Here is a 27,201-nt window from a genome sequence, read left to right on the forward strand (position 1 = left end):
CGGACTGGAGGGAACAGGTTGACAACCTCTTATCAGATGCTCTCCTACCCCCTGTATTGGTGTGGCTATAACCCAACTGGGGACAATCCCCAGCCTGTGTCAACCCTCGAGCCTGGGATCTGTTGGCTGGGATGTGCCATGGACAACTCAGCAGCCATGGCAGGAGTGAGACAACATCGGCCCCATGGTGATCAACGTGCTGCCCCATGGTGGGGACAAAGATGGGGACCAGGAAGTGCAGAGCAAGGCACTGCCGCCTGGGTTGGGGAGGGACACGATGGCTCACAGTGCCACCTCATCTCAGAACTGCCTGGATAGGGAAGCACCCGGGGATCCCGCTCAGGGCACACCCAGCAGACCACGATGCTCAAGGTTGCAGTGGGTTGAGGTCTGACCATGTCCAAGGGAGGAGCCATCATAACCTTTTGTCCTTGTTTTATCACTGTCATGGGGAAAAACCTTCCTCCTACCCAGTGACAACTCCCCCTGGTGCAGCTGGTGCTATGGCTTCTCCTCCTCCTGTCCCTACCTGCCTCCAAGAAGAGGCCGGCTCTGGTTTCTCTACACCTTCCAAAGGGGACAGCATGACAAAGCCCCTGAGCCGGGATGGCTGCTGTCCCCACGGGGTCCTACACCAGTCTGTGGCCGTGCTGGGAGTGCTGCAGGGACCCTCAGCCACACGAGTGCCCTCAGCATGTTGGCGTGGGCCAGCTCACCAGCCCCAGCAAAGATCCAGGCAGGGTGCGTGTCCCACAGCCCCGGCACCCTGCTGGAGGTCTGCCCACCTCTGGGGAGGGTGGGCACAGGGCAGGAGCTGCCGGAGCTGAGGCTGGGTGACTCCCATCACTAGGAGAAATTTTGGTGGCCTTCCTGCCCCATAAATGTGCAGGACCCCAACCTGGGGTGAAGGGGCTGTCCCCGATGCCATGCCAGCCCCAGGGCCAGCCCAGCGTCACCAATGTGCCCAGCACCTTGGTGTCTCAGGAGGGAGCAGAGCCAGCACAGTGGCCTTTACCTCCCCAAGGCCGGGGCATCCCTGGGGAGCCCATCTGTGCCCGGGCTGGCTACCAGCCCCCAGGGTGGCTCTGCCCACTGTCAGCGCAGCTCTGGTGGGTGCCAGCCCTGCCCAGGCGCTGCCAGAGCGTGAAAGTGGCTGCACAGTTCTTGCCGTCACCTTGGTCTCGCAGGGACAGGTTAGGGAATCCGATAATGGTCCGTCTACGCCGCAGGGTGGACTTGGGGTTCATCGCGGTCTCTGTGTTAAACAGGGAGTGACGAGCACTCGCGTGCCTAGCAAAGTGCTGCCCTGTAGCCAAAACAAACAGGCTGTATGCGGCGGTGGCAGGAGGGGCTGCCGGGGTGGGGGCTCAGCCCCCCTCCATCACCGCGTGTCCCCCAGCTTGGGATGCTGACTGCAGGCAGGAGCATGGGATGACACAGGGTGGTGAGCCACGTGGGGTGAGCTACTGGGGAGATGGAGGCACAGCGGGTGCTGCCGGCCGGTGGGAGGACGGAGATGCTGCAGATGGAGGTGGGATGCATGGGAAGCTACAGAGACTGGCCCCGCTCTGCGTGACAGGCTCTGGTTGGTGCTGGTGAGGCTGGACCCTGCACCACTGGCCTTCGTCATTAATGGGGCCAGCAGTGCTGAGCCACACTGGGGACATGGACATGAGGAACAGCAGGGCAGGGAGAGGGACCAGCATGGTCCTGGCACATCTCTCTGTTTCAGAGAGAAAGGGCGGATCTTTGGCCTTCAGAAGGTGCACCTTGCTCAGCCGCTGGCCCCAGACTCTGACCTGGGTGCACTTGGGTCTGCAAGGACTGGGCAGGATTGCACCGCTGGGAGCTGCAGCCCCAACAGGATGGACGGACGGACGGACAGACAGGTGAGACACGCTGGCTGCAGGGAGCACAGCAAGACCCAAGGTGACAACAAAACCGGCTGGCTGGGCAGCACAGTGGAAACAAGAGACCGGATGGTGGCATGGCTGATGGATCAGACACAAAGTTGCAGATGGCAGGAGAGATGGCCGGGAATGACAGATGCCAGCATGGCCCTGCTGTCCCCTGCTCTGCCCCGGGTGCCTGCCTGGCCCACAGGGACACAAGCTCACAGCCCCAGCCCTGCCTCCCACCGCCCTGCACCCTACATCCTCCCCACAGTGCCAGCTTGGCACTGGGGCTGCCTCTCGCGCCTCTCCCCCCAGTGCCGTGCTGTTGGGGTGCTGCCCTACCCGAGACATTGATGGGGACGATGTTGGTTTGGATGGAGCAGGACTGGTGCCACTGCTTCTCCTCCACGGTGGGCAGGGGGAAGGCCCTGGTCCAGGCTGGCTGCTTGTCTGGGCTGGTGGGGAGGCTCAGGGAGGTGTCGGGCGGCCGAGCGCCGAGCGCAGTCGTGCCAGCAGTCTCCTCTTCAGTTGCTCGCCGGCTCGGGGGCTGTGGAGGGAAAGGCACGTGACCCACCAAAGGGATGAGGGTAGGACACAAACAGCTCCCCCCCAGTCCTTCTGCCCGACCGCCCGTGCCAACCCCTCTTCTCTGGGCGATGCTGGGGCTGTGCCACCCTGCCCTGCTGCCCCAGCACTCACCATAAGCACGAACTCGAGGCGCTTGGCAGGCGGGGGTCGTGGCGACGGCTCGGGGGGGGTGTCAGGGGGCAGGTGACCGGCGGCACGGAAGGTCTGCCCGGTGACCCTGCTCTCGGCGTACTGCTCCTCATACTCCTCTGCAAGAGAAACGGCAACTGGGACCCTGCTCCAGCCACCGGCTGGGGGTGAAAGCTTTGCTCCCAGGGCAGGAGGAACACAAATGCATGTATGGCTGGCCCCGGCTGGCTGTTCCTGGCTGGCTGTCCCTGGGCTGGCTGGCTGTCCCTGCTCAACACAGGCAGCTCAGGAGAGGTGGGGAAGGGGGACCCCAAGGGGGAATGTCAGGGCTGGGGGGGAGCTAAGGCAGCGCTGAGACCCCAGCAGCCTGCCCTGCTCCTCCCAGGGGGCTGCCTGGGAATGCAAGTGGGTCCTGCCGGGGACAGCCAGGGGGGAACTCAGTGTCTCCCCATCCTGTAATTGTTGAGCTAATTAATGCCGGTCGTTATGGTCTGGCGGAAACCAGGTCTGCTCAGGCTGACTTAATGAGATTACAAGCTGTGGGAAGGCTGGGCTGCTGATCTAATCGATGCCTGCAAAGCATCCGAGCTGAGGCCGCGTGATGACTTGGTTAAGAAATTGGAAGGAAACAAAATCAACAGCCACACTGGTCCAGTTAGATTGATCAGATCGACAGCCAGGTCTCTGAGGGAGGCCCTTTTGGGCAGAACTGTGCCACGGTGGGGCTGGAGGGCGTCCAGCGGCCCCAGTGACTGGTCTTGGCCCCAGTTGCTTTGCTGCTTGCAGCAGTGACTTGGGAGCAGAGATTGGAGGGGGTCTGCTAGAGGCTGGGAACCCCTGGGGACCCAACTTCTACAGCTTGGCAAGGTCTGAGGAGTAGCTCGGACACATGCACATGGGAGATGACCTTGCTGTTTGCATGGCAGTCGTGTACCCAGGGCAGCACCCATCCCTGCCACCCTCACCCACCCTGACGCTGGCCCCTCTTGCTCTGCTACCTTGCAGCAAGCTCTGGAGGTTGAGCTGGGCCTCCTGGTGCAGCTGCTCCATGCCCGGCGGGCGCCCAGACGCCAGGAAGACGTTCACTGGCTGCTGCCATGACAGCTTGGTGTGGGCGGCTTTCTTGCTCTCGAGGTCCAGGTTAGAGGTGGCTGCAAGCAGAAGGGAGCAGGGTGAGAGGGAGGAGGGCAGGCGGTTTCCCTGTGAGCACTGCCGCAGGCTGCCAGCTGACACCACACCGGTGCAGCACGCTCATCCTGTCCTAGGGCTCTCCAGGAATGCAGCGACTGGGATATGGCTGTGTCCCATCCCAGCAAAGCCACCCAGGCAGGCTGCTGTTGGGTGGGACCAGACCCCATCACTGCCACTGCTGCTGCTCTGGGGGCTGGACACTGTCCCCACAGGCTGCCAGAACAAGCCAGAAAGGAAGCAGGGTGAAATTGGGGAAGGAAGCAAGCCCTGTTGCCCTGGGTGACTGCTCGGCTGCTCCTGGGTGCAGGAAAAGGCACATGCCTCTGGTGAAGCAACCTCCTGGCCACAGAAGAGCAGAAGTGGCAGCTGAAAAGGAGGGAGCGAAGGGAACACGGCGCCTTTCAATCACACTGGTTTCAGCCTGCTCAGCGAGGTTAACATGCCCTGCCCCGGCGGTGGACACCCTGCAAAGGTCTCCTGGAAAGGAAATCTCTGCAGGGATGGGCCAGGCACTTGGCCAGACCCTCTGAAACGCCTATATGTGTAGAAAAGTCCCTGGGAGAAGGATCTGGGCTCACCAGGGAGCTGGACATGCTGGGAGCTGAGCGGTGCTCTGGCAAACAGGCTTTGCCATGGGCATCCCTGCAGCACCAGCACCTCCACTCCGGAGCAGCGCCGGGCCCGAGCAGATGTGGGTTTCCTACCCCCTGCAGTTTTTCACCAGAGCCAAGGGAGTGCTGCCACTGGCATGCTGCCTGCCGAGCGCATCCAAGCCCGGACCCGGGCAGTGAAGGCAGATAGCGGGTTTATGAGCTTTAAATGGGGCTCATGGGTGACCAGGGTCTCACCCCTGGGGATTTAGGGCTAATCCTTCTCCAGCTGCCCCTGGTGTGGGCAGTGGGATGGCCGCTGTTGACACCTGTTGCTGCGCGAGATCCTATGTCCAGTGTCACCCACTGGGCTGGGTATCAGCCCCAGGGACCAGGGACTTCACCCTGTCTGGTAGCTGGGACGTTCCACCTCATCAGCCAGCACCGCTGCATCCACCTGGCCAGGGGGATGCACATCCCAAGTCTGACTCACATTTTGCAGGAAAGAGCAGCAAGCATGGGGTGCCAGGGGCTGAGGACTTTCTGAGGGCACTGGGGGTGCAGGCAGGCTCTGCCTGCATGCCCATCCCCATCCCCATCGGTCGAGGCACTCCCATTACCAGCGTGACAAACACTTCCCCTCTGCCACCCGCAGCGTGCGGGGCCGCGGGGTGCCTGTCCATAGCGAGCACGCCGCCACCCCAGCTGCCAAAACGCAGCCACCTCTGGCCACGGCACCCTGCTTCATGCCAGATCCCAGCTGAAGTAGCTCCAGCAATCCCACTTGCCTGGGTGAAGGGTAACGGCCCCAAAATGGGGCCAGGTTCCCCAGCACAAGCCATGTCCCCCACCGTGTCCCCCCCCAGTGCCCCGGCTCACCCGGCACTGCACCCCGAGCATCACCCTGCTGCCCGTGGGTGTCATCCTGCCTGCAGGTGCTGTCCTGCCCACCCTTCCCCCCAGCTCCCGCTGATTGAGCAGCAGAGCCTGCACAACGCCCAGCACCCGAAAGCAAGGTGCCACGTCCCTAGCCTAGTTACTTTTATAATTTGTGTTACCATAACGACGTGCCTTAACACCAGGCTTTTTTTTTTTCCCCCCTTTCTCCTTTAAATAATTTGACTCGTTTCCATATCAACCAAGAGGTGTCTGGGCGCGCGTGTGTGTGTGTGTGTGTGTGTGTGTGTGTGTGTGTGTGTGTAAACCCCGCTGAGGCTTCACCCAGCTGCAGAGCCCCATGCCAGAGGGCTGGGCCATGCAGCCGGGGAAGCAGCCCCTTTTCTCACACAGGGATGAGGCTTTTCCTCCTCTCACCTCCCAGTTTGGTGCCTGCCAGGTGGTGATGCCAGGAGGGGGCAGGGGTCCTGGCAGAAGGAGCCTTGTGCCCTGGCCTCTGGCTCACCCCATGTGCCCAGTTGACCCCTGAGGATGGGAGCCAGGAATGTGGCTGGGCACGGGGCAGGGTCAGGGCATCTCCCTGCAAACTTGACCTACAAGGCCACAGGAAGGGACCACACATTCACCTCTGTAGACCCCAGCCCCCCAACCCGCTCTCTTTGGCGAGGTGGGGGATCTGCTGCTGCCCCCATTTCTGAGCGCACCCCAAGGGCAGGTCCCGCACCCCGGCTCGCTGCACCCCTCTGCCCGGCTCACACAGACCCAGCCTTCGGCCTTGGTGGGTGCCAATGCTCCTCGCTTTCTGCCCACACATCCCCTGGCGTCCACCCCCACCACCCCCTGCAGACCCTGCAGCAGTTACACAGTGTCCCCCCAGGACTCGGGGACACCCCCAAAGCACAGGCCCTTGCTGCCCCCTCCCCACCTCCACGAGCCCCCTGGTACCAGCATCCTCCTGTGGGGCAGCCCCCCGCCGTCCTCCCCGGAGCCGCAAGACAGGAGCTTACCTCCGCAGCCTCGGCCCCACTGCTGGGGCAGCCCCAAGCACCCACCCTGTGGGCTCCAACCACGCAGGCAAACCGCAGCACTGAAACCCGGGGCCGCCCAGAAGCAAAGCGGAAGCGTGCCCAGGCACCCAGCGAGGGGGGGCCCAGCACCCTGCCCTGCCCATGCGAGCCGCAGGCAGGCAAGAGAGGGCAGCGCGGCCAGCCATGGCTGGGCAAACGAGGAAAGGGCAGTGCGAGGTGGTCAGGGGGGTCCCTGCCCTACAGCGCTTTCCAGCCCTTGCAGACACACACTCGTTTGGGAACACAAGCGAGCCGGTGCTGTCCTGAGCTGGCGCAGGCAGCGGTGCCGGCATCGCTGAGGCGCTGGCGTGGCTGGTTTCATCATCCCAGCAGAAGCAGCAGCTGAGGAGGAGACGGGGTGGGAAAGAGTGGATGAGTGAAGCATTCCTCTGCTGGCCCAGGCACCCCAAACCAGAGGGGCTGCACCATGCTTGCACGACCCTGCCAGCAAGACTGAGCATCACACCCCAGTGTTTTGGCTTTTGCTCCTCGGGGTTTTTTGGGCACAGCCCCGGCAGCCGCTCATGACCCAGCATCACACGGCGGCTCTGCGATGCGGTGCGAGGAGCCAGCAGCCTGGCCCACAGCGAGGGCTGATAAAGTGGCGCTGCTGCCAGCGCTCCCAAGGGCCGGGCTGTATTTGGAAGCAGCCTGGTGCAGACTTGGTGCAAGAGCAGGATTAGGGTGCCTGTGCAAGCTGTGGCTGCCACCCACATCCATGGGGCTCAGGATGCCCCAGCTGAGCCAAGTGCCTGGCAGGAACGGTGCAGCCGGAGCAAAGCCTGCTGCCCTTGGCGGTGACCCTCCTGCCAAGCTTATCGGTGACAGGCTCAAAATACAAAATGCCTCTGAGGGGGCCCCCACCCCGTGGCAAATGCCTGCGGGAGGTGAAGGTTGTCCTGGGAGAGCAGACTGGAGAGCCAGCTTCATCCCACACACCCCCAGCATTCTTGACCTGAGCCTGGCCAGCCTTGCTGCCGGGGGGAAACTAAGGCATGGCTGGTGGGGAGGCTCACCCCACACGCAGCTGGCCTCAGCTTCCTGCTGGCCCCTCCCTGCCCTGAGGCTTGCGGAGGGGAGAAGGCAGCAGCCCCAGCTCTGCCTGCAGGCAGGCACAGGCAGGCATGGGCAGAGGTGTTAATGACAGGCGGCCGGAGGCCAGGGCTGCCGGAGGCTGCTCCCCGCATGTCCCCAGGGGCTCTGTCCCCTCTCAGAGCTGAAGGCTGGCAGCAGCGAGCTCTGCTCCTTGCCCTGGAGCTGGAAGCAGGGGCAGCGTCTCGCTGGGATGGTCCCTGCCAGGCTGCCCCAGGCAGGAGTGCAAACCAGCACTATCAGCTGCATCGGGTGCTGCTACCTCTGTGACAGCTTGCAGAGTCTCACTGAGCGCAAGCGAGGTTCAGGCTTGGGACGCCACGGCCACTCAATGAGGACCAGGGCTGAAGCCAAGGGGAGCTTGCTCCAAGGGAAGCTGAGCTTCACTCTCTCCTGGGAGAAAAGTATCCCTGCAAGACCCCCAGCCGCAGAGCACAGAACATGTGCCCTCCACGAGCATCTCCCCAAGTCACCCCGACTCCATGCCAGCATCCCTATTTACCTACTGCCCAGGCATCCCGAATCCACAGGGAGATATTTGACAGAGCCATCAGGAGTTGTTTCAATTCAGGCCGAAGCTCCCATGAGATGACGCCTCTTGCTCGAGCTCACCGCCAAACTTTTCCTCCTCAAGCTCGCTCCAAGCTCACAGGAAGCGCCGGCAATGCAGACGGTGCCGCTCGGCCCCTCGCTGCTGATGCAGAGGTACCACAGGAGTGATGTAACGGCAGCAGCAGGCGATGCACCATTAGCAGAGCAGCCATGGCAACGGGTATCGGCACAGCGGCAAGCCAGCCACCGCTGCCGGTCCTAGCACACCGGAGGATGAGGACTGAGAACTTGGAGGCTGAGACCGATCCCAACAGCAACCCAAATCCCGCCAGCAGGAGCCAAAGCGCCGCAGTGTCGGCAACATATGCTGCCGGCTTCGAGCAAGCGCCCCGGCCCGCCACCGGCACTGTGACTGCTCGCTCCCAGCGCGTGTGGCTTGATGACATTCCCTGTGGTACGGAGCCAAAGCGCACGCTGCTCTGCGATGAGCGGAGAGGAAGAGAAAAGAGCAAACAGTGGGAGCTGGCAGTGGCCGCAGAAAGTGCCTCCTGTCCCAAGCTCACCTCCCGCTGAACTTGGAGCCGCTGGCCCAGCTGCCCCGCCGGGATGCAGAGTGGCATCCGCGTGCATGGCAGCTCCGGGGCTGGATGCTGCCCAGGTCCAAACGACATCCCAAAGTGACACCCCACTAAACATCCACACGCCTAATGCCACGAGAGAGCAATGCTCACCAGGCAGACCTGTCCAACTTGCCGCGCGCAGGCTGGAGCATGCCCAAGACGAGCCCTTGTTTGGACAGCCGACATACTGTGCCCTGTTCAAACCCGGACCCTCCCCGGGACATCATCCCTCCGTTACACGTCTTGTGGGCACATCTCCAAGCCCTCAGTGAGGCAGGGCCATCCTGCTGGTGGTTGAGGCCGGAGGGGCTGGAAGCTTTTTAGGGGGGGGCCTATGCCAGGAACCCGATGTTGCCCTGCACAGCATGTCTGCATGTTCCTGCACAGGTGCCCAGCAGGATCATGGGGCACTGAAGAATAACATCACCCTGCTACACCGAATCTGCTGGAGACTCTCGGTTCTTCTCACTCTCCCTGTTTAAAATGCCATCAGCTGATTTTTGTACTGACAGGAGATAACGGCATTGCAGAAGTTGATGACAGGGGTGGTGGGTTTGGCAGCTGTGAGGGTCACTCAGCGTATGGGGAGAAGGCTGGATTATGTGAGATTTCTATTAAAATCACTAGCAGCAATACAGTCAATAACACCACCGTCCCTCAGTAGGGCTCAGAGTTAACAGTGTGCTAGGGCACTCTGTCTGCCTGGCCCTGTGATGACATCCGGTAAAACAGATAAAAGCTCTCTTTCTCCAGCTGGATCCCAACTGATCCATCACCTTTGCCTCATGCCTTGTGTAGGGCAAGACCAGAGGGGACGCATACGCTCCCCATGGATGGTGTCAACTGTGACCCCAGACAGACAGACTGGGGTAGCCTCCTGTGGTGGGGTGCCCTGCTGCAGTGGGAGCAAGGTGACAGGGGAAAAGCTGACGCTGGTCAAAGTCCCCATGAACTGTGGCACTGCTGGCTTGGTGACTGCCCTTGAGGCCAGTGCGGAGCCCGGCTGGCAGGTGGGGGCCGCTGGTGAAAAGCCGGGCTGGGTACGTTTGGCTCTGGCAATGCGAGCCAGGACCCTGTCAGGGAGTTTTGGCAGGCAGGGGAGGTGTGTGTGCTGCAGGGGGGACTTGGCCGGCGAGCCCGGCACAGGAGGAGCCCCGGCGCACCATCCGCCTGTGCTGCGGGGATGGGAACTGCCCGTGGCCACGCTCGCAGCGGGGCTTGGCTCGGTACTGCAGCCGGCCAAGGTGAACTCATGCTGCTCCCTGCCAAGGGGCTGAGAGCCACCGCTCCCGAGGATGGAGCAGCAGTGCCGGTACCAGTGGCGGCTGCTCTGGGCTTGGCCACAGGTGCTCTCATCACCCTGCCTTTGCCATCCCGGATCCTGGCTCGACCCCAGTCCCCGAAGCCAGCCATCAGCCACGGTCAGCAGAATCAGGCCTCTCGGAGCCCTTCTCCAGACCCGCCGTGTCTCCCTAGGAGCGTGGCTTCCTCCTCATATCACAACCCTTACTCTCACGTGCTTCCCAGACAAAAAAACAGGCGCAAGCCTTTCCCGAGGGCCTCAGGAAACCCAGCGCGGCAACCTGCCAGCCCCAGCCCCAGCCGGTCCTTGGCACCACAGCACAGCATCACCACACACCGCGGCCAGGGGCACCCCTAGGCCCACGGTGGCCAAGGCCAGCTGCCCAAGGGCTTTCCCCTGGTGATGTCCCCAGCCTGGCCAGGACTGTTCGGCGGTGCATGGATGCCTGGGGCAGTGCTCCCAGCTCTCCCAGGCACACGGGCTGCCTGTGCTGGAGAGGCTGCAGCCCCTCGCTGGGCAGGGGTGCTTCCAGGAAAGCGCCATTTCCCCTGTGCCCGGCTGGTTTTACACTCCGCGGGGCCAGGACAATGTGAGGAAGTTGCCTGAGAGGGGAACGCAGCCAGGCCCCAGGACAAAGGGGCCTGAGACGTGAAATCAGCCACAGCAGGAGCGATGGTGAGGGCAGCGAGAGCAGCGAGAGCCCTGGATGGCTGCGATGTGGGCTGACCCATGGTCCCACAGTCCCCATTCCTGCCACCACTAGCAAGCGAGAGCTGCCAGGAGGGTACAGCATCACAGGGCCGGGCAGGATCCATCCCAGCCGGGCTCAATCCCAGCCTGAGGAGTGGTTGGTGGGACACGCAGGCAGGGGATCTCTGTGCTTCTCTTGCTTTGTCAGAGCAAGGACACCCCAACAGGCTGGGGAATGGCAGCAAGGATTTAAAAGGGAAGGGGACACACCACAATTGAGGCCAGGCTGGGAAAGGTGGGACAAGACCCGCACTGCCGGGCAGCACCGACCCTGTGGCTATTGCACAGCCTATGGAGACCAGAACCTATGCCTGACAGCTCACCCCAACCCAGGGTCTTGCCCTGCAGAGCGACCAGTGCCTGCAACTCCACCGCCCTCGCTGCCTGCTCCTACTGCAGAAGGCTGCCCCGCTGCCTGCCCCTGCCCGCGCTGCCTGCCTTACCTCCCCGGTGCCAGGGTGCCAGGAGCCATTCCGCCTTGGCCATGGCTGTGAGCGCAGGTGGGAGGGTGCTCTCTCCTGCCGCCCGGGAGCCCTTGCTTCAAAAACAGGCTGAGAGAAGTGAGATTCCTCCGCCTTCCCCGCCCAGGGCCAGCTCCAGCACGGGGGGAGAGGAAGCGACCAGGAACTGGCTGTTTGAGTCAGCTCCACAGCCCATTGTCCCAGCCCCGGCCCCTCTTCCTTCCCTGCCACTGGCCCTGTGGAGGGATGGTGGAGGGGACGTGGTTTTGCAAAGCCCATCCTCCGTCCACCCAGCCTGCCGGGCTCGCCCAGGGGTCTTGCAAAGGCGGTGGGTTGGGATGGAGGGGCTTGTCCCTGTCCACCCCTGCTGCAGTGCCTGGGGATGGGGTCCTGGGGGCCACGGCAAAGACAGGCTGGGCTCTCCCTGGCTGAACAGAGTCATGGAGCCAAAACATCCCCTGGCCATGGCTGGAGCAGCAACTGGCACCATCTGAAAGCCACAGGTGACTTGGGGGGACAGCAGCGCAGGCTGGCTCAGCCCCCCAGCAGAGCACAGCTGCTGCTGCATGCCCAAGCTGGAGCAGCCATCGGCATCCTCACCTGGAGATCAGTGCCCCAGAGCCTGCCACTGCCTCCTGGATGGGTTGAACTGCCTCTTTCCCCCAGCCTCCCAACACTTACTAGCTAAAAAAAGTTGGGGGCCTTTCTGAATTCACCTGACTCTGCCCTGGAAGCTGCAAGAGCCCCCAGATCTTCCTCTTGCTTTGGCTCCTTCCAAAAGCCTCCAGCAAAGGCTCCTCAGGGACCACTTTCCTAGCACCCCAGGGGTTTGTAAAGCTTAGCCTGCTTTTCCCAGAGGATGGAGGCCCCTGGGAGCCAGGACTGCAGCAGAGATGGGAATGCAGCCCCGAGCCCTGGTTTACTTCGGCACTGGGGGCTTTACTTCAGCTTTGGGGCTGTTGGGGCAGCGCAGGGAGGACGTGCCTTGCCAGGGACTGGTACCATACACCCCCGTGCCAGGCACCCTGCGACACCCACAGACCCAAATAGTGGGGTGGGTAACGGACAGCAGATACCAGCAGAGTTCATTTCCCCCTGGCAACCCAGGCAGCATTGCACGTGGCTCTGACAGATGGGGGGAAACAAGGAGACCTGCCCCAACGGCTGGTGATTCTTCTGGGACCCCATCCCACAGTTACAGCACCAGCCGAGGACAGACGCAATAACTGGAGAGCAGCCTCTCAGCCCCACCAGATGATTGGACACAGAGACCTGCAAACTCATCACATTAGTTCCAGCAGCCTATGAGCACGCTGCCTTCTCTGACCAGCCCCTCCAAACACCACCACGCTCCCAAGCAAACAGCCTGGGCTCAGAAGCAGCCTGCTCGGCTCCTTCAATGCGCAAGAAAGGGGTGCAGGGGGATGCAAGCCCCCACCAGCGTTAGAGGAGCATCAAAGACGCGTATTGGCCAAGCAGGCAGAGCTAAGGTTCACACACCCCAGATTCATGCAGCCTCTCCCAGCACGTCAGGACAGGAGGAAGGCTGGATTTTAATGATCAGGGATGCCAGTGTAAAGACCCCTCCACGCGCTGCCCTGTGCACGGGGTAGAAGAATGATCCTGCCTGAGATAAGCCAAGGAACCTCCTGGTACCGCAGGTCCCTGCCCTCCTCTCCCAGCCGGCGGGCGTCCCACCCTGCCAGCAACCCAGACCCACCGCAGGGCTGCTTCTTATCAAGTTCAGCTCCCTCCCCTCGGCAGATAAGCTCCAGCCTGGACCGGACACCGCCTCTCCACAAGGAAGCCTGCATGTAGCTGCTCAGGAATGCTCAAGCCATTGAGGTCCCAGCAGCCCCAAGCCTAAATGGCCTGGGACCATCCAAGTATTCACCCCAGCTTCATGACCAAGATGAGTTTTGCACTGTCCAGTGCCAAATCCCTTCCCTCCCTGCTCCCAGCAGCCAGGCACAGCTCTGCCGTCTCCTTAGGGAGACCAGGCACTGGGAGGAATATCTGCTGGAGATCTCCAGGCTGGCAGGGAGACATGTGCTGTGCCCGAGGACAGAGATGAACCAGCTTCGACTCAAAGTCTGGCCTCACAAACCCCCCTTGGGCCCTTCCCGGCAGCGCCTGGAAGGTGATATGCAGCTCCTAAGAATCCCTTTGATGATGCAGAAGCGCGATTAGCTCCTGTCTCCCTCCAAGCCGCACTGGACAGCAGCAAGGGCAGGAGAGGCAGGCAGGGAGCAGGCCAGCAGCCCGTGCCCCGCTCTGAGTCCAGCAGTCCAGCCACTGCCCACTGCCTGCGCCCCACGAGATGGGAGCCAAGGGTGATGTGCTGGGTACTGACCAGCACAGCATCCTTCATCCCTCAGGACCCACCAGATCAGCATCCCTCCTGATCCCCTGTGCAACCCAAAGCTTTTTTGCCCCGTTTCAGTCCTTTGCAACAGTCGCTACAACAGCGGCTGCAAAATTAGACAGAGACAGGCTGTACTTCCACCCCCTCTGCCCGCTAATTATTAAGCTGTGACAGTCACTTGGGCTGTGACAATCACTCCCCATTTTCTTGCAGCTTCTAAGCAATTTTCCTGAGGTTTCTCCCAGGCTGGCAGCTCCAGGCTGCTGCCCGCACTGCTGTGTCCGGGCTCTTGAGCCAGCGGCCAGGCAAAGGGCAGTGGGCGTGGGAGCTGGGGCCAGCAGAACCCGGCACACTGAGCCCCGGGGCACACGGGGAAACAGACCTCAGACAGGGCCGTGAGCCAGGAGCCGTGGCAGACCCCAGCCTTCCCAGTCTTGTGGCATTTCCAGGAGCTGGGCTGGGTCGGGGAGGAGAGCCGGTGTCCCGGGTGTCTGGAAAGGGTTGCTGAACTGCCTGGGCCAGCCAGGTGGGGACAGACGAGTGACTGGACAGGTCCTGCTTGTCCGACCCAGCTTTTTCAGAGGGCACCTGCACTCGGCTGCCCGCTCCCATCTCAGAGTGAGCCCTCTGCTCGCCCTGCACCCCCCAAATGCCCCCCGGCAGATTTGCAGGGCTTTCTGCCTTCCTTAGATAATTTGTGGTATGAGGTCCCTCAGAAACACCCACTACCTTCGCAATCGGTGGGAGAAGGGAGCTGGGGGTGCGGGGGCTATGCAGGCACAGAGTCCCTGCCTGGGCAGACCCAGGTGGAGGGCCAGCAAGTGCAAGGGGCCCCCACACCTTGGGGCTGGCTCCCCGCTGCCCGGAGATGGCTCCCTGCTGCCTGGGGATGGCTCCCCATCATTGCAGCGGGCTCCCTGCTGCTCGGAGCTGACTCCCCGCTGCCCGGGGCTGGCTCCCTGCTGCTCAGGGCTGGCTCCCTGCTGCCTGGGGCTGGCTCCCTGCTCCTCGGAGCTGGCTCCCCACAGCTCAGGGATGGCTCCCCATGGTTGGAGCTGGCTCCCTGCTGCCCGGGGCTGGCTCCCCACTGCTCGGGGCTGGCTGCCTGCTCCTCGGAGCTGGCTCCCCACAGCTCAGGGATGGCTCCCCATGGCTGGAGCTGGCTCCCCACAGCTTGGGGTGTGGGTCAGCACCTGTTCCACACACCGGAGGACAGTGGTGGGCCCCACCGCGAGCCCCGTCCCTCGCCGTCCCTGCCAGCGAGGCCAAACCTCAGCTGGAGGTGACCTCTCCCCGTGTCCTCCAAGCGACCCAAAGGGGCCGGGTAGCCTGGAAAGGGGAGGGGGGGTAACGGCAGAGGCCAAGCCTCCCCCTCCCCTGCTGCTGCGGCCGGGTCCATCCCAGCCCGCGGGGCCGGGGGGCGGCGGGGGCAGCGCGGGGGCAGCGCGGGGAGCGGGTCCGGTCCCGCCCCGTCCCGTCCCCCCGGTACCTGTTGCTGAGCGCATCCTGCCCCGCCGCTGGCTGCGCGGCGCCTTCCGCTGCGCGTTGCCCATCCTCCGCCGCGGCTCGCCCGGCCCCGGTGGTCAGAGCGCCGCCGCCCCCGGGCCGCTCCCCGCCGGCTCCATGCCTCCCCCGCCGCCGGGCCCGCCGCGCCGCGCCGCCCCGCCGCGCCGAGCGGGGAGGAGGAGCCGCCGGGCCGGGCCGGGCCGGGCCCAGCCGGGCCGCATCGCATCGCACCGGGCGGCCCCCTCCCCGCCGCATCGGCCGCCGGCCCGGCCGCCCCCTCGGAGCCCGCCCGCCGCGCCGGGGCCGCCGCGCTGCCGAACGGGCGCCCAATGGCGGCTGCTGCGGGGGGCGGACGGGGGCAGCGGGGCCGGGCGGGCGGGAGGGAGGATGGGGGCGGCGCGGGGCCGGGCAGCCCCCCGGGGTGATGGGGGTGCTGGGGCTGAGAGGGGGGCACCGAGACTGGGCAGCCCCCCGGGGTGATGCGGCTGCCAGGGGGGTGGGGGGTCCCGGCGCTGGGCAGCCCCCACGGGGTGATGGGGCTGGGGGTGGGTGGGGGGTCCCGGGGCTGGGAAGACTCCCTGGGGGGATGGGGATGGGTAGGGGGGCCACCAGCACTGTGCAGCCCCCTGGGGTGGTGGGCCTGGGTCCTGGGGCTGGGCAGGCCCTGTGGGGTTATGGGGCTGGGGTTGGGTGGGGGGCGCCAGGGCTGGGGGTGGGGGGGCATCAGGACTGGGCAGCCCCCACGAGGTGATGGGGCTGGGGGTGGGTGCGGGTCACCAGGGCCGGGCAGCGCCTGGGGGAGTGTTGGGGCTGGGTGTGGACGGGGGACCGAGGCGGGCCCTGTGGGGTGGGAAGCTGAGCAGGGGATGGATGGAGGCAGGAGGCAGCGAGCATGGCAGTGCCGAGAGCAGCTTGAGCCCTGCAGTGGGAGACAGGAGGGTGTGGGGTGAGCACTTGGGGCTGGCATCCTGGGGGGAAAGCCTCTGTGAGAGCCATGGGGCACTGCAAGAGCAGGCCTGGGGGTCATGGGGTCTCTGGTGTGAGAAACAGGGGGGGGGAATCTCTTGCTGCCAGCATTTCCAGGGGCCCCATCCTTGGCACTGAGCATCCCAGGCAGTACCACATCTGCACAAGACTGAGCTGCACAGTACCACATCTGCACTCCCTCCACGGGAGGGCTGCACGCCTGGATCGACTATTGCCCTTGGGCTCCTTCCCCCAGCCCAAACCTCACCATATGCCTCTGATGGGGAAAAAACACTCCCAGGTTGGGGTAAACTTGCTCAGTGTGCCCTGGCCTCCAGCAAACAAACAGCCCTTTGCACTCGGGAGCCAGAGGTACTTGGTGATGGCTCAGCCCAGCTGCTCCGGCCCAGGCCAGAGCATCCCTTACACGCCAAAGCTCAGCATCCGCGTAGCGACAGAAAGGACCAGAAAGCGCTGGGAGGTTGTTATGGAAACAGCCACAAATTGGATCAGTACTTGGCGCAAGGAGCGGTTTGTGTGACTGATGTGGGAGCAGGTGGGTGTGACAGCCGCAGCGGTGCGGGGGCCCCACAGTGGCACCCCCGTCCCCATGCCATCCCCCGTGCTGGGGCAGGGCTGCGGCAGCACCTCAGCTCACGGGGACAGCCTGTGGGGGGGTGCGGCAGGAGCTGCGGGCAGCGCAGGCGTACTCCCACCTCACCCTGACCTCCCCACGCTCTCCGGGAAGACGAAGGACCAAGGTGAGCCTGGGGTGGTTTGCAATAATGTCATGAAGAAAATATTTTCTCCCATTCCCCCAAGCCCTCAGATGAGCCAAGACGCAGTGTCGAGCTGGGTTGCAGCGGCACCCCTGCAAACAGCCCCACTATGTGTTGCGGGGTCCGCGATGCAACAGCATGGCTGCTGTCTTTCCACACCCTCTCCCAGGGAGCTGCGCAAGCTAGTCATCACTCTGAGCTACTCGTCATCTCTTGCAGTGAAGCCCTAGACCCCGTGTCCTCCTCCGAGCCCTGTGGGTGCATGCATCTCGCCTGCACTTTCCCAACTGTGCGCTTCTTGCAGCCCAAGCGAGCTCCCTGCTGCTGCCAAGCATATGGGTGCACCGTGACGGGGCCTGGGAAGGCAGGAGGGTGCAAGCTGCTGAGTGCACCCCAGCATGCCCCAGCTGTGGGTGTGGAGCGGGGCAAAAGCCCTTACTGGCGGCTCCATCTGTTTCCAAAGTAGTCCCTCTCCTGGCAGAGAAAGCAGTTTCTTTGAAGAAGCCATAAACACTCGCTAAGTGGACGAGCTGATTATTTTCTGGCCAAGAGACCATGTTAAAAAATAACCACCGGCAAAGCAGATGAGCTCATTGGAGAACAACGGCTCGGGGCTGGGCCAAGGCTGGGGAGCGGGGCCAGGGCTGCACAGCCCCACACAGGCACTGCGGTGAGCGGGTCGCTCTCAGAGCTGTGTCAGACCCTGGGGGGGTCCCACATCCCGGTGGAGTGGGTGACGGATGGGGCACGGTCACCGGCAGGGTCCTGGTGGGGCTGGAAGGCAGAGCCCTGGAGGCCGAGCCCCACGCTGGGCAGCCCCTCCGCTTGCCCGGCTGAAGGTGACCTCCTGCCCTCTGCACCGCCGAGCTGCCCCTGCGAGGCCTGCCTGGCCCTGGCAGGGAATCTGCCTGCAGCGACCGAAAAGCTGGGCTGAAACTGCCGTGCCACCTCGTGTCCCCTCCGGGTTCTGCATTCCTGGGATTCCTCCAGTGCAGCAACATTTATTTCCTTGCTCCGTGTCCCGGGAGCTGCACCAGGGACTACCCCATCCTCCCTGGGATAGGGTGTTGCCGGTGGTGCCCTCCCTACACCCAGTTTGCCCACGGCTGGCTCCTGCCGAGCAGCCACGTTGCCAGCAGCCTGCCAGAGCCCGTCGTTATGGCGTGGACGGGGTGGGCATATCTGGGGGAGCAATATCTGCAAGGGGCTGCACCAGCGTGCCAACCCCGTGCATCCAAGCCCCAGAGCTCGGCATCATGATGCTCAGGGGGCTTATGGCTGTGCCATGGCCAGGCTCTTCTCCAGGCTCAGGACCACTGCTCTGGGTCCCCCCCCGACTGCTCAGGGGAGGTGAGCTCAGCAACGGGGTCCTGTGATGGCCACTGTGCCACCAGCACAGGACAAACTGCAAGGTCTCTGCTACCCACACAGAGGTCAGGTCCAGGGGACATGGGGACCCTGGCCACCCCAACAACCTGCACCTGCACCCCCAGTCACCCAGAGCTTCCTCTGGCCTGGGAAAACTGAACGCACCCCAGAACAGTTGTGCCAGAGAATCAGCGCAAACCCAGACTGCCACCACGTGCCGTGATGCCATCACTAGTTTGTCATTCATGAGCCCATCATGGGAGACATGGGGCGTAAGGGGTGGCACTGGCATCTCCCCCCGCATGGCTGCTGGATCCCCCAGCACCTCTGCCCATGGTGGCAGGAGCATGTTGGGCACCTTCCTCCCGATGGGGTCCCGGGGGGTGGTCCCTGTCCCAGCCCGGGTGGGTGGGGAGGAAGAAGAGGGACACATCCAGCCCTAGGGCTGGGCACGGGCATGGGCACTGCATCCCCGCCATGGGGCTCTGCCAGCTGTCACCATCGGTGCGTCCCGGTGCTGTGAGCCCTCGGATGACAGTGATGAAGCACCCAGCCAGCCCCATCCCACCATCCCCATCGCTCAGCGCGTGCGGAGAGAAGCCCGAAGGAGCCAAGCAGGCGGCTCTGCCAGCCCCGGCTGTGTGGGCAAGCCCTGGGGCTGCCCGCTGCCAGCACCCACCTTTGGAGACGGCCACCCGTTCTGTGCTGTGCACCCACCATGCTCCCTGCCCTCGTCCTGTGGCGCTGCCAGCTCCCTCCCCGGAGCGGGGCAGTGAGTCCAGCGGGCGGGGAGGAGGATAAAACCTCTACGTACCCAGCTCTGCCTCCTCCTCTTCCTCTCCTTGCAGGGACCGAGGCCACAGGGGACGAAAGCTGTCCTGTGCCCCACCAGCGGCTCCAAACCCCCATGGCCACTCACGGGGTGAGCTGGCGGCCACCCCAGCTGGGAGCGGGGGAACGGCCACGGCGCCAACTCCGTGGCTTGCTAGCTCGCTAATGCTAACTCGATCCAGGTTTGCTGGGAGAAAGGCTGGATAGAAACGCTTCTCCCACCCCAGCCCAGGCCCTTCTTAAAGATATAGCTACATGTCCCTGCTGCGGATGCCGGAGCCATGGAGACGGAGCAGGGACAGAGCGTCCCGCCAGCCTTGCCCCACACAGCATGGCTGCCAGCTGGCAACACTCCGGCAGGTCCTGGGAGCCGCAACGAGGGGCGCAATCATCAGGACCCCTGGAGAGGAGATGCCACCCCACCACCTGTGCTGTCGGGCTGCGCCAGCCCGTGTGGCTGCCGTGGGCAGTGCCAGCCTCCCCTCTCCTGTAATTAACAGGGACCAGGCAGCCGGGTGAAGGGCTTTGCTCCGAACTCCAGCCTGGAGTGGCTCGAGCAGCCCTCCCTTGCCTGTCCGTGGGGAGGGGACAGCCCCACAGCGCTCCCCATGCCTGCAGCAAGAGCACCAGGCTCAGGCACTCTCCTGGGGGGCTTGGGGAAATGCTTTAGGAGACCATTGCCAAAGCACAGACAGGCAGCTCATCTCGACACAGGCTGATGAGCACCATGGGCAGCCTGGCACAACCCACCAACCCACCCCTTGCTGCCTGCCCAGTGCTCCTGGGTCTGCCCGCGGGCTTCCCTTAGCCACGGCCCCTCCCTGGAGCTGGAGAACTCCTGGGGGAGCTGGGTGATGTGTGGGGAAGGCATGGCATCCTGCCCCCCTGCCCTTACCTCTTGCTATGCCTGCCCTGCAGGTGAGCAGAAACCTGGGGGTCGCAGGCAGCTTCAAGCAGTACAAATCCCCTCCCAGCCTTTTGCCTGACTTCTTACAGCCAAGCCCCCTGCACCGGGAGCCCTCGGGCTTTCCACATAAGCATGAAACAAGCCGTTCCCACGCACACAGCATAGGCATCCACAGCCTGTGCTGGCCAAACCAGGAAAAGAGGGTTTGCAAAGCTGTGGGGCTGCCTGGCCATGCAGAGCCAGTGTGGGCTGCAGCAGGGAAGGCACGGTGCTGGCAGCGACCCCCCGACAGTTCTCATCCCAAGGCACCCGCTGCCAACTCAGGTGTACGTTAGCCTGACTTCAAGCTTCTGCTGCCCATTCTGCTTGCTGCAGCAGAAAATCCCCGTTAGCCTTTTTCTGCCGCTTCAGGAAACGATCTGGCAGCTTCTGCCTGCCTGCCAGCTCCGGCAAACAACTCCTGGGCGTACGGCCCCGTCACTCAGGCAGTGATTTGGGTATGTTTGGAAAGGCTGTGCATGCTCACAGTGTGGTGCACAAGCATATCTGCTGCGTCCGAGATGCTGCCTGGCTGCTTGTGAGAGCGAGGATGCCAGGTGACAAGCCTGGCGCAGCCGAAATGCATCACATGCATGGATGAACTGTTCGGGTGCAGGCGAACCCGGTGTGTCGGCATCGCTGTACAGCACACGAGCTGCCCATGGACCCTCTGTGTGTGGGTCACCTATGAGGTACAAGACGGATCTGCCACCTCCAGACGAGACGGTGCAGGCAGGTCTGGAGGATTTTTAAGGAGAAAACACAGCTCCTTCCCACGGCCACGAACGCTTTCCTACAGCTAGACATCATCATCCCTAGCCCGGGGCCTGGGGGCAGAGCCTGCTAAGCAATGCCCCACATGAACACATGCTATCACCCCCCTCCCATCAGCAAGATCCCAGCTGCTGTTGAGGAGCTCAGAGACCCTCCCTCTGCTCCAGCTTGCCTGGGTACTCACCAGTTAGCAGGGCCTTCTGCCCAAGCCTGGCCTGCCTGCAGCCGGCGGGTTTCTCTCCTAGCGTGGGTTGCAATGGGATGAGCTGGAGCATCTCAGACTCCCGGCAGCCCTTTACCAAAGCCATCAGCCCCAGGGCTCGCTGGGGAGCAGCCTGACGAAGCCCAAAGCCGGCCCCACAGCTCCCCCGAGGCTGGCTGCACCCCATGGCCTTTGGGGAGGCAGCCATCCAGGCCCTCCCCTCCTTGGCTGGGCTCCCGGTGCGGGCAGGAAGGGAGCCGGTCCCACACAGGCAGCTCCTTGCAGGTGGCCCCGGCAGCCCACGCGCTGCCTGACAGCCGGGACCACCCGGGAGGCTGCTGGCTGCCAGCCCTTGCCGTGGGGAGGGGGCACGCCCCGGGGAGCCAGATGGAGCCGGGGAGCTTCTCCATGCACTGGACAAGGGTGCACCCACAAGCTGGATCTACAAAAGGAGACCTGCTCCCTCTGCTTGGCAGGATGCGGCCAGGCGAGAGCCCCTGGATGGCGATGGGTGAGCCCTGCCCGGCAGGGAGATGCCAGTGTCTGCTGGGAGGGCTGGGAGAGAGCCCCCGGCACCCAGCGCTGCAGGCAGGGATAGAGCCTGAGCAGCCCCTGCTCCGCTGACGGGCTGGCAGCCACAGGTGCAGCAAGCTGTGAGGGACGGCAAAGGGTGCGGGAGCAGGGATCCTGTGAATGCCGGGGGTTTGTCTCAGGGCTGACCCCACAGCAGCAAAGACCCCACAATTTCACTGCCCGCAGAGGAAGCGCGTCAGGACAACCCACGAGCGCCTCTCCAGGCACTGCCTTCCCCTCTAGGTGACCGGGCAGTCAGGGGTCTGATAACTTTGCCAGTGCCTGCTGTGAGCTACAGGAACCTCTTTCCTTCAGGATTTCAGAGACCATGAGAGCCACAGAACGGCTGAGCCTCCTCCAAGAGCAGCCGGTTGGAGCACTGGCGGCACAGATCCCAACACCCACCGCTTGTGCAGGAGCCCCTCGCCTCTGCAACAGGCACATGTGTGCACACTCAGGCACGTACGGACATGTAAGCACACGTGCGAGGATGGTGTTTGCCCTGTGCCAGGGATGCAGGGTGCCCTGCTGTCCCCATCCATGGGGACACTGAGGAAGGATGGGGACACTGAGGAAGGATCCAAGCTCACACCGGGGCTGCGCTGCTCGGTACGAATGTGCCCAGTGACTCGAGGTACCAGGAAAGGAGAAAAATTACTGCTAACAGCCATTGACTGGTTAACTCGGGGAATTAGTTGTTCCCCCAGCTGCTTCGATCTGCGGTTATTAGATTAACGCGAGGGGCTAACGACCTGCTCCTGTACTGCCCCCCACACTCAGCCTCCCCCCACCACTGGCCAGCTCCACTAAGGCTCCTGGAACTGTGACCAGCCACCAGCCATCTGCACCGGGGGCCAGGGCTCCGGCAGAAGGGGGTCTGTCACCCTGGCGTGCCGTGGGTACTCACCCAGAGCCGTGCACACGCCGCTGCCGGCGCCCGAAGCTCCAGCCTGCTCCCCCGCCAGCGGCATCTCGGTGCCCGTGGCGGGCGGCCGTCCTCTCTGCCAGGCACGAGGGTGGTGGAGCCTGCTGGCACGGACGAGAAGAAGAAGAGCTGATTCTCCCCGCCAGCATACTTGGCCCGTTCAGCGCCGTGCCAGCTCTTGCTCAATCCAGGCTTTGTGCTGCCAGCAAATGGCTCCCGTGCGCGCGCAGCGGCCAGCGTGCTGTCCGGCCCTGTGCCAGCGGCTGCGGGGTGCTGGGTATGGCCAGTGGGCACAGTGCTGGGCACCAGGTACCCAGGGAGCACAGACCATTTTGGGAGCTGGATATGGGTCCCTATGGGACTGACAGGATCCTAAGCAGCCAGGACAGGTCCCTGTGTCCCCCCCCGTAGCCATCAGGAGTGAAGCAGTGGGTGCCCAGCATGCACAAGGTTGGCATGTGAGAGTCCCTGGTGGCATATGGGCCATGCTGAGCAGTGCCAGGCACAGCCACAGCCCCCCATGGGTGGCAGGGAGGCCACAGGACATGCCTCAGGGGGGACGCACATGGCACCCCACTGCACAGGGTTGTCAGGACAGGGGTGCCATTGCCCTGCCTGGAGGCACAAGCTGCAGCCCTGGCACCCACAGTGACGCGTGGTGAGGCTGGTAGGTTGGGGGCAGGGTGATATCCTCTGCCCTCGGACCCAGTGCCACGCAAGGGACAGAGCAACATCAGCTGGGAGTTGGGGACAACGAGGGCTGGGTGAAGGACACTGGGACACGAGGGACTGTAGGGGAGGATGCTGGTTGCTGTGGTGCTGCGGGGTTTGGGGACAGGATGCGTTGCTGGCAGCTCACATCAGAACCCCCTCTCCATGCTGTGGCTGCCCACAGGAGGTGACTGAGGGCACAGGCAGGTGGGCAGCACAGAGCCAGCTGGCACCCATGGGTGCCAGAGTGTTGCCAGCCCTGCTGTGCCCCAGCCCCGATGCCACAGCAGCCCAGTGCTGCCAACACTCCTCAAATCCCCGCTTGCTGGGAGCCCAGGCTTGGGCTCAGGACGTGGGGCAGGGCTACAGGGTGCTCTGAACACCCCAGCATGTGGCTCTGTGTCCCACACTGGGTTATGATGGGGCACTCCATGCACTGGCCCCATATATTTCACCCCTGGGAACAGGAGTAGGAGCCCTGGCCATGATGCTGGACATGTCCCAGTCCCCAATGGCAGTGTGGAGCCTGGGTCTACGTTGAGTGGCTCCTGCCTTTCAGTTATTATGGTCTCCAGATGACCTTTGCTGTGCTCAGGAGCTGCACGACGTGCTGCATGGAGATGGTCTATCAGGTTTGCCCATCACCTGGCACTGGCAAACTAGGAAAGTCCTACAAATGGCAGGCACTGGGGGCACAAGCTGCTGATCCACAGCAGTGTGGGTGCTTGTGGCATCACCCCTGGGTCCAGCACCTGGCATCACCAAGAAGCATCCTCTTGAGGCAGAACAGAGCCCTTCAGCCTGGCCTAGGGGTCACCTGCTTTCCAAAAACACAGCCCCACCATCTACTGGCACTTTACAAAACAACCGGCTGAAGCAGAGAGCGGGAGGCCCCTCTGCAAGTCAGGGTGCTCATTAGGACACTACCAGAAATCCAGCCAGCAAAATGACCCCCGTGCCATTCCTCACTGCCCAGACAACCCATGCACATGCCATGGGGAGCTGTCCTGCCTTCACGCTCACACCTCTTCTTCTCTGAGCATCAAGGAGATCTCTACAGCTGGAAAAGAGGTTGCCAAAGTGATTTCCAACTCTTGCTTCCACATGAAGGTGAACAGATCCTTCAAACTGCTTTAAGATGACGCAGGCTTCTTTGGAGACACATAGTTGAATCTAATCCATGTTCCTGTGCACGGTAACCGCTGCCATATTCGCAGCCAATGTGATGTTGTAAGTGTTTCCTAAGAGGAACCACTCCACTGCAGAAATACTGGTACTAAAGGAGTCTTTCTTCTAAGCTCACACCACAGGGACTGGCCCAGGCAGGAGGAAACATGAACACCAGGGTGTGTGCGAGGCTGTGAGGGGACAGTGGTGGCCGCCCTCCCTTGTGCCTCTGTGCATTTCTTGCTGGGTGATGGGGGTCCCGAGGACCTGCTGCCTCCGAGGGACCTGCTGCCCCTAATGGCCACAGTCCAGCTCCTGAGGAAAAACCACCAGCCAGATCAGCTCTCATGTCAATCCTCTCAAAAGGCTCCCCAAGGGTGAAAATGCTTCCAGTTGGAAGCAGGATTTGGGTCCATCTAAGCAGGAATCCCAGCCTCAGAAAAACTCCAGCAGGGAGGGAGAGAGGTTGCGACAATACCTGGAGATGCCACCATCAACCTCAGCTCCCAAGACATCCCGAGCATGTGACCCCAGGCAGGGACAGGCACTGCAGGGACTGCACACCCATGGGCAGGGTGTGCTGGGCGGGGCTTGCAATCACGTAGGGTGGCAAAGCCTGGTCGGGGCTGCTCTGTCCTTGTGGCAACTTCAGCAGAGAGGGAAGCTGCTGAAGGACAGGGATGGTGTTTCCTAACCACCGTGCTGCCTGCAGCTCGCATCTTCGGAGAGCAGCTGTCAGCCCACTGCTGGGGACGGCTATCAGCCAAAGTGGGTCTGGGTGGGAGACGTGCGTTATTCATTTATCCGGCTTTTCACTGAGCTGCTCCCGCAGACGGTTCCTGTTAAGAGGGAGGGTGCGGCTCCCCGCTCCCCCCGTCCTCTGGCAGCTGAAGCCATCCATCCCAGCCTTGGTCAGCTTCCCGCCTCCCGCCTGCGCCGAGGCAGCCTTTGGGAGAACTGTGCTCCCTCCTCCGACACTGAAATCACTGCTGGCTTAGCAAAAAGCAGGCAGAGAAAGAATCTTGGAGGTCTGGGAGGTTCCTGGGAGCTGTGGTGTCTTGTGGCCTGGCTGAGCAGCGCTGGGGTCCCAGGGTGGGGTCCTCCGCAAACTGCTTTGGCATTGCCATGGGGGCAAGCAGCCTTCACCCCACGCTTGCCACAGCCCATCCTGATGTCCAAGGAGACTCAGAGCTGCCCCGTGAAACGTGCCACCTTCCTAGTGGCGATGCTGGCTGGAGCAGGTCAGGGATGCCGGGGAGGAGAGCATGGCACTCCCCATGCACAGCTGTGGGCAGCAGCTGCTGGCAGGCAGGGACCAAAGCCACATCCAACTCCGAACTGACCCTTCTTGTCCCCTGGGTCTGGGGTATCTCCTTCCCCATGGCTCTGCATGGCAAGAGCCCTGCACTGCTCCCGGCATCTTTGCTCTGACTTGAAGTGCACTGACCCTGTGGAGAGGAGCTGGTGAGGGCAGCTGTGGGGCCAGAGGGAGCAGGGCTTAATTACCCGGCCACCAAAATGGAGCTGTGGGTCTCCGGGAGGTTCACACAGGTGCATCCCTGGGACTGAGCTCATGGCTGTGAGAGGTGGCTGCAACCTCGGTCCCCAGCAGAGGCTCTGGCTGGGGCTGAGGGACAGTCTGGCCACTCCAGCCTGGCAGAACATTCAAGCAAGTCAGCAAGGGGTTTTTCTTCTTTTTTTTTTTTTTTTTAAACCGGTGACAGGATCCAGGGGAAAACGTCTGTGCTAGCCCTTACCCACCCAGTGAGGAGAGAGGCAGGCGGCGGGTGCGGGGGGAAGCTGCCTGACAGCTCTGCTTATCTCGATGGCTTGTTTCAAGATGAAGGCTGGAAGGTCAGAGGACGGCGAACACTGCATATTTCGGCAAGAGCAGTAAACAGCTCCTCCTGCCAGCACAGCCCGGGGTTTATTCCAGAGAACAGTCCCCGCAGCTCTTCAGGGACGATAGTTTAAATAGCTCTCGGCGCCGGGCCCCTATCCTCTTCTTTGTTGAGATTTATTTCCAGAGCCTCTGGGTCCCGAAGGGAGATGGCTGAGCCGGGAGTGCTGGCTCGTGTCACCCAGTTGGTGCCCATGGAGCCACATTCCTGCCAATGGGCAGGACGGCAGCTGGCCAGGCATCAGCATGAGAGGCAGCAAGCTGGAGCACCAGGGACTTTCCTGGGCTCCAAAGCAGCCCCCGCCTCCAGTGCTAAGTGCTGGCAGGAGAGCTGGGTTCAGTACCACCCCTCCGAGATGTGGCCATGCCGAGGGGAGTGGCATGGGGAGCCTGGTCCCCACTCTGCCCTCAGCAGCAGCGGGACCCCGGTGCCCAGCCCCGGCATCCTTGCCTCCATGTGCCGGCGGGCAGGATGAGCGCAGCTCCCCAGGGACAGGCACGCACCCTCCCCGCTCTCACGCAACTGCTGATGAATAAGAGCAGAGGAATCCAACAGTCCTTGGCTGCCGTCTTGCACTGGAAACAACCACGCTGCCTTGTCAGATTAAGTGCTCCCCCGGCCCTTTGCGGCGTGATTCCTTCATCTGGCAGCAATGCTGCTACACCAGCATGTCCCCATCCTGATGAGGAAGACAAGGTAGCTCCCACCGGCTCACAGCCTCTGGACAGACATGTCCATGCTGACCTGAGCTCCCCAGCCATGGGGCTTCCCTTGCCGGCAAGGAGACCCACAGCTTTTGGATCCCTTTAAACCTGCCTGGGAGGAATCAAAGCCAGGCAAAGGCTCCTGAACCAATCGAGGATGCACAAACCTGGGTGCTGAAGTGGTGCAAGGACCATCCTTGGGAAGGGCAAACCACCATGTGCCAATCTGTGCTAGAGTAAGCTTGGCCATTCAGGGCTGGGGTTTGGCAATGCCTGGAGTGCTCCCACTTGTGGCAAAAGCCCCAAGAAGTCTCTGATCCCCACCCTACAGTGTCAGCAAGGAGCCAG

The 27,201-nt window shown here is 62.9% G+C and overlaps 1 protein-coding gene across 6 annotated transcripts in view; it reads right to left on the reverse strand.

Annotated features, from left to right (window-relative positions):
* Positions 1–27,201, reverse strand: part of NHSL2 (NHS like 2) — a 36,102-nt gene that overhangs the window by 6,099 nt on the left and 2,802 nt on the right. Inside the window, exons 1-5 of one of the 6 annotated variants that reach the window (XM_074835490.1) lie at positions 22,353–22,453; positions 3,611–3,763; positions 2,595–2,731; positions 2,238–2,442; positions 1,175–1,306 (exon numbers count right to left, since the gene is read on the reverse strand). In XM_074835490.1, the coding sequence (XP_074691591.1) occupies positions 1,175–1,306; positions 2,238–2,442; positions 2,595–2,731; positions 3,611–3,763; positions 22,353–22,416 (691 nt within the window). In that variant the 5' untranslated portion in view covers positions 22,417–22,453. Of the gene's footprint in view, positions 1–1,174; positions 1,307–2,237; positions 2,443–2,594; positions 2,732–3,610; positions 3,764–7,951; positions 8,415–14,989; positions 15,139–18,798; positions 18,872–22,352; positions 22,454–27,201 lie in introns of those variants that run through there. The other 5 variants (XM_074835492.1, XM_074835489.1, XM_074835491.1 and 2 more) reach the window with 5 other exon arrangements.

The sequence above is a fragment of the Strix aluco genome, chromosome 10 (genome assembly GCF_031877795.1).
Source record: "Strix aluco isolate bStrAlu1 chromosome 10, bStrAlu1.hap1, whole genome shotgun sequence".
In the NCBI taxonomy this organism is placed as follows: domain Eukaryota; kingdom Metazoa; phylum Chordata; class Aves; order Strigiformes; family Strigidae; genus Strix; species Strix aluco.